Genomic DNA, 10109 nt, shown 5'->3' on the forward strand with positions numbered 1-10109 from the left:
TTACGCTATTGTTAAACTGTGTCTGTGCAATATCAGTCATGCTCAATACGAGAGTAACAGCAAGTCCAGACACATGGGTTTCGTTTGAAAGTACTGCAGACTGCCACGGCTGCCGACGTCACAAGGTCACTCGGCACCATGACAAGCAAGATCCCACCCAACGCTTTCTCTCGAGGTCCCAATCCCATCTGGGATTATTTTTGTACGACAAGGATTGAAGATTGTAGTGCGGTGTGCTTTTGTTTTGCATATGGTATTGTTGGTCTTGGATGTTAGTCTCGGATGTTAGTCTCTCGCCTTTAACGTAGATCTTATGTACCCCTCAACCTGACACAGGGCCTCCCCCCCCCCACTCGCTTACAAGTTGACCTTGTTGGAGCCCTATTCGCTTGCAAGTTGACACTATTAGAGCCCCACTCGCTTGCAAGTTGACCTTGTACACACCTCAGCGCTTGCCCATTGACCTTGTGCACCCAACCCCCTTGCTCGCTTGTTGAACTTGTGCTCAGCCCGTGCTCACCCTTTGACCTTGTGCACCCTTTGACCTTGTGCACCCTTTTGACCTTGTGCATCCCGCTTGCTCACCCATTGACCTCGTGCACCACCACCCCTCATTTCCCATTTACCTCGTGCACCCTTTCTCCTCTCCTTCTTTGACCTCGAGCACTATGGCTCTCCACCACTACCACTTGCAGACCCATTGACCCTGTGCACCCCCATCTTTGTTCACTCTCCTGCATAAGTGTTGGCCCCGTGCTCCTCACTCATTTGCACACCCATTGGTAACCCATTGACCCATGGGTTACCAATGCATCCCTTGGCTTACCCATTCATTTCTCCTCAATGCACTTCCTCAGTAGTGTGCTTTTTTAAAGAACCAATTAGATAAGTTCTTGTAAGAAGTGCTGGAGTAACTGGGCTGTAGTGGATATGTGGGCCTACAAGCAGCAGCAATCAACTGCCTGTTGAACCAAGTTATCACAAGTCAAGCCTGGCCCTAGGCTGGGCTCGGAGAGAAGGAAAAACGCTTGAGACACACATCTCATTCCTGCAGCCATTACCCTCTTGCCTTCTCCTTGACTACCTCTTCTCTCCCTTTGTCCTCCTTTTCCCTCGTTCTTGGTTTCCCTTCCTGCCAAAACACGGTAGGTCTTGTCTTTATCACTAAAATTGAGAACATATTTTCTCAACTTACTTAGGCTCCAGCATTAGACAAAGGCTACAGAAGTAATGGTAGCTTGCCCGAATTTGAATGGAAATATTGTACATTACAGTACTTTTTTTTTTTTAGTGTGAAAACACCAGAATATTTATTTGGAAGAAACAGAATTTGAGATTTTACTCAAGACTCGTTTCGAGCATTGCGCCTTCCCCCCTCCGAAAAAAAAAATTGCTGGAATTGTCAATCTGTTTTCGTTCTAGTACTTATAGGTATTTTAAACTTTTGCTGAAAATTACACCATTGCTTTTCCATAATATTTGTAGGATTCCATTACATTTGTTGGGCTAGTTAGGTTTGGTACATTTCAGGTTTGTGGTGGACAGTTTGAGACTAATTTGTTATTTTCAATTCTCGGTTATTGCATAAAATTTGCTGAAATTCAGTAAAGGTTTAAGTGTATCTTGAGTCCCTGTTGTTTGAAATTAGTCCATGAAACACAATGAGATGTTAGAGGATTTCCAGAGGATTTCCAGTTGTATTTTTACACAGCTAGTTATGAGGCAAGTCTGGAACACGGGTACAATATTCTCAACCTTGAAAAGCACTGTTAGTTTTCGGTTTTATATAGCATATGTATCGACCATTCCCAATATTTAGATACTTTGTTTTGAACCTGCATTATTTGTTCTGGTTATTCGCAGTGACAAAGTGGTTGTTTAGATAGTCATTAGCATTGTGTAATATACTAATAAAGTACTGTTGGTAGCTTTTATTGGCAACCAGTTTGAAGAGTTGTTGGTTAGGTCTGCTGGTATGTTGGTGGTATTGAATATATGGAAGAGACTGCTTCCGTATTGCTCCTTGTTTATTCTCCGATGTTTCCAGCCGAAGCCCAGATTTCTCGTTTTATAGATAATGATGAAAATCGGATAGGATTTATTTTACTAATTTACATACTCGCATTATACTAAAGCTTATTCCTACATAATTATGCTTGCGTTCACCTGGCTTTATGTCCATACTAACATTGCCTGTTTTTTTCTGCTTGGGTTACAGAATAGTGTAAGTGTTCGGCATGTGGATAAGCCATGATGGTGGCGTGAAGTTGAGGAAACGAGAGGAGGAGATTAAGAGGGGCGGTACATGTATCTTAGGCACACCTTCATTTGTTACTTTAGTGGATGTCAAATGTTGTAACTGGTGTTTGCCTGTGTCCCTAAACTGTACCTTCCCCTATTGTGGGTCTGAAAACCCGTAAAATGCACAACCCAGAGGCTTAGCACGTGTAAGTCATTAGGGGGAAACAAGTGTTGGCTGGCACTGTGCATCAAGGTGAGTATTGATGTCTGCTGTGATGTATCTGTGTGCAGCCAGTTGTCCGAGTTTTATGTGGGGAAAGTTTCCTGCAGCCGTAGACGTGGCGCCACATCTAGAATGTGATATGAAGATTTGGCCAAAGTGCAATTAAATGCTGTATTTCCCCACAGCAGGCACCCGTTTACAGTTTTGTCTGGCGCATCTCTCTAACCCTACTCACAAGCTGGATATTTCCTGTATGTTAGTCATTTTGTATAGACCTGCTTATAGGTGTATAGATGTACTTAGTCGTTGCTTAAAGTATAGTTTCGAAAATGTATGGCAGAGCACAAGTGTATAGGATGTAGCCTATTGGCTGTGTTTAGAGTACAGTAGTATTTTCCTATAAATATGATGTGTGCTGTATATTTATAGAAGTATTTGTGTACTGTGTATGTATATACTGTACTGTATATAACATCTTTTAGTTATTTTGAAAATATCGCCAAAATAGTGCTAAAAGCTGTGAACCTTGACAACTTGATAGTTAGTCGGGAGACATTCCTTAGTCAGACTTGTGTAACATTTTTGCCAAGTTGTCATAAGTACACAGAACACTATACGTGGGCTGTTTGCACCCCCATGTATAGCAGGTGTTGATGCTTTTAGATTCCTGATGAATAAAGCAGTAGAACTGCAGCAATTAATGGGAATTATTGGGTGGAAGTAAAATATAAGATTGAATTATACTAAAGTGTAATCATCATTTATGAATAAGTTGAGAATTTAGAGAAAATTTAGACTATTATGTAACAGCCTAATCATATCAGATATGTGGATGAAAGAGCAGTTGATGAAATGTTAGTTATCAGAATGACTTTTAAATAACGTTTAGATGTGAAGGGGAAACGTATTACTCTGATTTGATGTATAGACACCTGTAAGCTCCTGGAGTAAATAAATGCCTGAATACCAGTAGTCTTACCTTCAGTTTTATTTGCATAGGGATGTAAAATAAAAACAAAATGAGGCTGTAGGCTGTAGGGAATGTTAAGATCAGATATGTAAAATACCCGTGGTATGGAAATCGTGGATTAAAAAGTGGGTACTTTGAAGTTCATGCTAAGTTGTTAAAGCTGTTTAACAGGGTTATGTACAGTAATAACAATGGTAAGGTAAATTGCAGTGGGTAGGGTAGGGAAACAGGTGGAGTTGAGGATTAATGAATAGGTGGAAGGTCGTAGTGAACTAGGCTACAGAACAGGTGGAGAGGGGCCAGTAAGCAGTTGGAGCGTTAAGGACTGAACTTGTGGTTTGCCTTTTTAGACTTAGATCATGGGTAAGAGGTATATATAAATCATTGCATTATAGTAATACAGTACCTGAGCCATGTGCACAGGCTCCATATAAACCAATGTATCAATAAACTACTTTTGTGTTTTGACAGCTGGGATAGTGCTGCTCTTGTAAGGTTTATTCTAAACATGCTGGAGATGTGTATATAAATAAGTAGTTTTAGCAGTTAAATAGCACTTTTGAGTATACAGTATTACAAAGATACATTCTTCTTCTTTACAGAATGGACAAAGATGGCACATTAGACATAAGCTTTGATGAGTGGAGAGACTACCTGCTGTTCCATCCATCAGCAAATCTTCATGATATTATCTTGTACTGGAGACATGCTACAGTAAGTGTTTTTAAGATAGTCCAGACAATATGGAATGTTTTAATTTGTTTTTTCTTATTCATCATGTGAATTGAACACACTACCTCTCACTCCCCTCCCCACCCAGAACTTCGAGGGACCCTGTTTGTTTCAAATATAAATTATCACAAAAAAGACCATATTAAAAAGTATCACATTGAAAACTCTTAATACCATTGTTCCCTGGTCTTCCCTCTACACTACCAGTTAGAAGATAGGAGAGAATCCTTACAAGATTGATGATTTGAATATTAGATATTTAAAGTTTGCAGACACCACCTGCTCCAGTTGCTGAATGTGATGCACTCTTACTGTAGGGCCTGTGTCTTGTCAGAGGTCATGTGGACAAGAGTAGAGTGCATGGCATGCATTACAAATTGTTAAAATGGGGTCATCATTTATAAAGTTTCTTAATGGTAATTAGGAGCACAGTGTACTGACAACAATATTGAGAAATACAATGAGAAGCATAAATGCTTATTTGTAGATAATTTTTCCAATGTAAAGGCTTCAGTTTTGAAGCTCTTACAGGCAATTAAATTATGTACAATTGAGTCAACTCCCATTTTGGCGTTTCTCTATATTCTAAGTTGTAAAACTATCTTATAAATGGTGCAGTAGAATACACTGCTCGCTAAGAAGCTTACCTTGATTTTGGTTCACAGCATTGGGGAACTTTATAGCTCTGACACTGGGCTATGCACCAAAACATCAATTGCTAGAACTCGAAGCTGAGTGAAGTCAGTCTGATGATGATAAAGCAACATCCAGTGGAATGAAAGGCCCCTTTCTAAGTGGCACTTTGGTAGCTTGCCTGAGCTGTGGCACTGGGGCCTCCTAGGTTACTTCTAGTATGCCAAACCTTGAACAACGGGGAGCTTCACGAGTCCAAGTTGCCTCCTATTCCTCGGTGATCAACTGCTTGCTATGCTTCCCATAACATTTCAATCTCAGAAATTGCCAAAAATTTTGAATTACAAAAGTTACCCTACTGAAGTATGCAGATCCACCATGTGGCAGCACTAATGGACAATGGAGTTAGGGGAGGAGACTACTCTCACTTAGGTCCAGCTGACCAGAGTGAACTCTGGTAAGATGGGAATTAATGGGCAGGCCTCAGCAACTACAGAGTTGCTACTCAAAAAAGGAAGTAGTCAGCCATTCAATGCTCCATTTCCGCGCAAGAGTTTCTCGGTAGCTTCACCAACCATTCTTCCCACAGTACTTTACCAGAGTGAAAAATGGAGTCATCCACCCTTAATTATAATTGCATGCCTGTTCATGATCATAGTCATGAATTCTTAATCTTTCAATGATTGATAATATCTACAATGTACCTTTAAGTAAAATATTGCAAGTACAGTACAGTATTCATCTTTTTAATTGAGAAGTGTTACTTTAATGTCTTAATTAATGTGGTCGAGACAACTTGCGTGTTATGCCACTTAACCATCGCTATGTTTATGGTCAGGATAAAAAAAAATTTAATCCGTACCCAGGGTGAATTATTCATAATTCAAATCTTATCCAGGTTTAGTTATTTGTTGTAAATCTCTTATCAAGAGCTAATCGCACATTAAAATGGCACGTCACGTACGGTAATTGCATCTATTAACCTCGGTGGTCGAGCAACTTTGGTGCTCTTGTATACAGTACTGTGCTTGTAATTTTAGTCTTGAATATAGCAATAAGTTATTTCCTTTTTACTAAATAAATAGTTATAGAAATGTTGAGTGAATAAAACTGCTTGTGATCTATATTTTAAACCACCACGTTGAGGTAGGAGATTTGACCATTGTGTATGAAAGTGTTCTCAAGTTGAATTTTTTTCCACAGAACCTTGATGTTGGTGAGGATCTGGCAGTACCAGATGATTTCTCTCTAGAGGAGTGGTTGTCTGGTATGTGGTGGAGGCATCTGGTGGCTGGAGGAGTTGCTGGCATGGTGTCGAGAACTTGTACAGCACCACTGGACAGACTCAAGGTTTTCCTTCAGGTCAGTCTTCTTTATAAATACAATATTCTTCTTTATAAATAAATATATAAACATATAAATAATATGGTGGGAGAGAGGATGGGTGCGGAGAGTTGTATTTAAGCTTGCCTTCAGATGCAGCTAAAATATTCTCGGTACAAAGTAAGCCTGAGGGATATTCTTCATTTTGCAGACGTGTTTAAGATGATATTGCACCTACAATTATGTGGTATAACACTTATAAATATAGATTAACAATTTTCTTAAATAAAATTGTCATTGTCAAAATATCTGAGGAGGCTGGATACAATATTTTAAATTCTGTATATATAGCTTGATTTAGTTTTCTGTTGGGCTTCTCTCTGCTTCTGCAGTCTGTCTTGTCTGCATGTTAAGTTCTCATGCACTTCATTTCTGCTAAGTCTCATGAAAATTGGTTCCAGTATTTATTGTGGAGTCCATTCAAAATATTTTTTGAGTGACTGTTGTGCTCGTCATCAATGCTTCATAAAACTCAACTAAATGTGAAAATATTTTATTTGGTATTCATATTAAAACTATATTTTTGTTATAGATAACTGTTACAATTAAGTTATACAAGGTTATATGTACACATTCTTAATAGATGTTGATTTTCAGGTTCATGGAGCTAAACAATTTGAGAGCTTGGCCAAATGCTTCAAGTACATGTTGAAGGAAGGTGGTGTGCCATCTCTCTGGCGAGGCAATGGAATCAATGTATTAAAGATAGCACCAGAATCAGCATTAAAGTTTGCAGCATACGAGCAAGCCAAAAGAATGGTCCTTCAATTTGGCGGATGTAAAGAGAGAGAATTATCGATATATGAAAGATTTGTAGCCGGATCTTTCGCAGGTGGATTTTCACAGACTGCCATTTATCCCCTTGAGGTAAGTTTTGATTATGCTTGTCATAAATTGCTAATGGAAAAATGATGATAATTGTTGGAGTAGAAAACTTATGGTCATTCCAAAAGCATCATGGGTAGAGGAACTTACTAGCCATTCAAATGGGGCTGAAGTGTAATCATCAGACCCCCAGAGGAGAGCAGTTAGATGAAGTAGATCACTGTGTTTGCTGCAATATAATTCACACAATTTACACAAATATTTTGTGAATATTTTTTTCTCCATGCACTTATTGAATGTAATTTTAAAGTGATTTGTAGGGAAGAATCACAAGATTTTGTGCATATTACTACCGTACATATCTACTCGCTTGCTCTTTCACACTTTTTCTCTCTTTATAACTCTAAAACAACATTCTTATTTTTCCATTGGCCACCACAACCATAAAGAAAACACAGTTACGGGTGCATTGCTATTTGTATAAATCTAAATACAAACGCATTAACATTTATTAGTAGTTTCTTGTGTATAAAAAATTATAACTGCAGAAAACACCTTCACAGTATAATGTCCTGTGAGTCCCTGATACAGTCTCTCTTACCAGTTGAGAGCCCTCCATATGGTGTGAGTTACCATTTGCTGTACAATGGTACAGTGTATAATTTTTCTAAGATGACAACCATATATCCTCTTAAGGCCTGAGGGTTTTAAAATTCTTTACATTACTTTGCATTTTGTTTAAAGTCTGTCATGTTACCCTCTCCTGAAGTTTCTCTTATATATAATTAAAAAGTCACTTTAAAAGGCTAAAGGATAAAAATGGTTAATTTAAATAATCTAAAAGTAAGAATGTACACTTCAGTATATACCATTTGTGTGTTTAATATAATCCTTCTGGATTGTGAACATTGAATTTGGGATTTTGACCTTAAAAATGCAGTAATTATATTTCATCTTATTGCTCTCCTGTCTCTGGGCTGATAATGCTACACTATGTATAAGTGAGATAAGGTGGTGGTGATTACACACAATTAGTTGCTTAAATTAGAAAATAAAAATGTCTGAATCAGTGTACAGTATTTTTATGTACTATATGGCATCAATTTGTTACCTTCTTTAAAGCTTGTGTATACCGAGTGCTGATTAACTGATGTAAATTATATACAACATAAGTTATTGAAAAATAATACTGATGTCAAATATTGATATTTTCAGGTGTTAAAAACTAGATTAGCCTTAAGAAAAACTGGCCAGTATAGTAGCATATTTGATGCAGCCAAGAAGATCTATAGACAAGAAGGCCTTAGATCTTTTTATCGTGGTTACATCCCGAATCTCCTGGGCATTATACCATATGCGGGCATTGATCTTGCAATATATGAAACTCTGAAGAAAACATATGTGCAGCATCACAAAGATAATACTAATCCATCTGTGTTTGTCATAACGGCTTGTGGAGCATTCTCGTCGTCGTGTGGCCAGCTTGCATCTTATCCCCTGGCTCTTGTTCGTACGAGGCTACAAGCACAAGGTTAGTTTTTATTTCTAAGCTGCAGCTTTTATGTAAATCTTGTTAACATCTCATAATGGAAAAGTACTACTAATTTGCATAATATCACAGTAACATGATATGAGAAAATATTAAGGTCGTATTATAAGGGAGAACTCTCATTGCTACTACTAATTTATCCTGAAGCAAGTTTGAATTATTGAAAAATGATTCCAAATGGTATTCATTTGTCATTAAAGTTTATTATATGGATTGATATACATGTGAGTGTTCATGTTTTTGAGAGGTGAACATGCTGTCATTTACTCTAGCATATGTAATAGTTAGCTTTATAATGTAATATACAGTAAAGGCACTAAAGAGTTTGAGATATATATTTATTTACCCAATATTTTCTTGCAGTGATAGCTCCAGGTATGGTACACGACATGCCGATCACCATGTCAGGGCTGTTTCGACACATCTTTGCCACTGAAGGGGTGTTTGGGCTGTACAGAGGGATTACACCCAACTTCATGAAGGTTGCACCAGCTGTAAGCATCTCCTACGTGGTATATGAGAAATGTCGTCAAGCGCTGGGTGTGACTATGACATAATGCATCTGTTACTTCCATTTTTAAGTAAGGTCTTGTAAATTGGTCACGTTTAAAAAAATTGCCGATGGATATGTTTTGTTCTTCGCATATACAGGTACATAATAAAGATATGCGATAATTGTAAAATGCCTAAATGTAGAACTTGACTTGTGCAATATATTACATCGTGTTAAACATTCTAATCTCATAAATATATGTAAGGTTCCGTTGATTTCTATTAAATGATGATTGTGCTTTGAGAACTGACTTCTTGATTGGACTACTTTATTTAATGATGAGATTTAGTGTGTGAAATGCAACACAGATCTTGCATAATTCTACACCAATTTGATTTAGTAACATAAAACTGAGCCTGTGGATGCATGAACATTTATAATTCATTTTTCTTAAATACATATAAGTGCCCAACATAGTTAAATTTATGTAAAAGTTTTTGAATTAGCAAAAGGTTACTGAGAATGGTTACTGTGTAGATCTTGTTACAAGATACTCACGGTTAAAGCAAGAATACGCGTTACTAAAATGTAATTTATATCAATTTTCAGTTTACAGTTTTCCTCAAACATGGCAAGAATGTTTCTTGCTCAGTTAACATTATCTTATAATCTTCATGCGTCATGCTAATATTTGTGGGAAAATGCAAGTAGAGGAAAGTACGCAAGTTATTTTATTATGCATTTAGATTGTGACTCCATATATTTATGACCATTATAAAAAGTGTAAGCAACCACAATTATGAAATTATATTCAAAATGCTAAATGGCTCACTTCTTTTTTTTGTATCCAAAATAAGGAATATCAAATCTAGTTTTTAAGATTTACAATTTTTATTACCATGAAGTAAAATTAACTGCCTTCTGCTTTTCACATTGGGAAATTTTGTTTGTCAAAAATAAGCAATAGTAGTCACCATCTCACTTCTGTACTGCTAAAGCTCAAACTCGGTCGAAAAATCAGATTCTCCGATTGTTGAATGTACTCTTCTACCTCCAAAAT

At 37.3% G+C, this 10109-nt stretch overlaps 1 protein-coding gene across 3 annotated transcripts in view; it reads left to right on the forward strand.

Moving 5' to 3' along the window:
* The window catches only part of SCaMC (Short Calcium-binding Mitochondrial Carrier), a 103696-nt gene extending 93816 nt beyond the window's left edge, over positions 1 to 9880 (forward strand). For all 3 annotated transcript variants that reach the window (XM_045767058.2, XM_045767059.2, XM_045767061.2), the window contains 5 exons: positions 4037 to 4148; positions 6003 to 6161; positions 6780 to 7049; positions 8223 to 8538; positions 8920 to 9880. In XM_045767058.2, coding sequence (XP_045623014.1) covers positions 4037 to 4148; positions 6003 to 6161; positions 6780 to 7049; positions 8223 to 8538; positions 8920 to 9113 — 1051 coding nt within the window. In that variant the 3' untranslated portion in view covers positions 9114 to 9880. The remainder of the gene's footprint in view (positions 1 to 4036; positions 4149 to 6002; positions 6162 to 6779; positions 7050 to 8222; positions 8539 to 8919) is intronic.
* Positions 9881 to 10109: the final 229 nt, after the last annotated feature.

This window comes from Procambarus clarkii, chromosome 89, assembly GCF_040958095.1.
Source record: "Procambarus clarkii isolate CNS0578487 chromosome 89, FALCON_Pclarkii_2.0, whole genome shotgun sequence".
In the NCBI taxonomy this organism is placed as follows: Eukaryota; Metazoa; Arthropoda; class Malacostraca; order Decapoda; family Cambaridae; genus Procambarus; species Procambarus clarkii.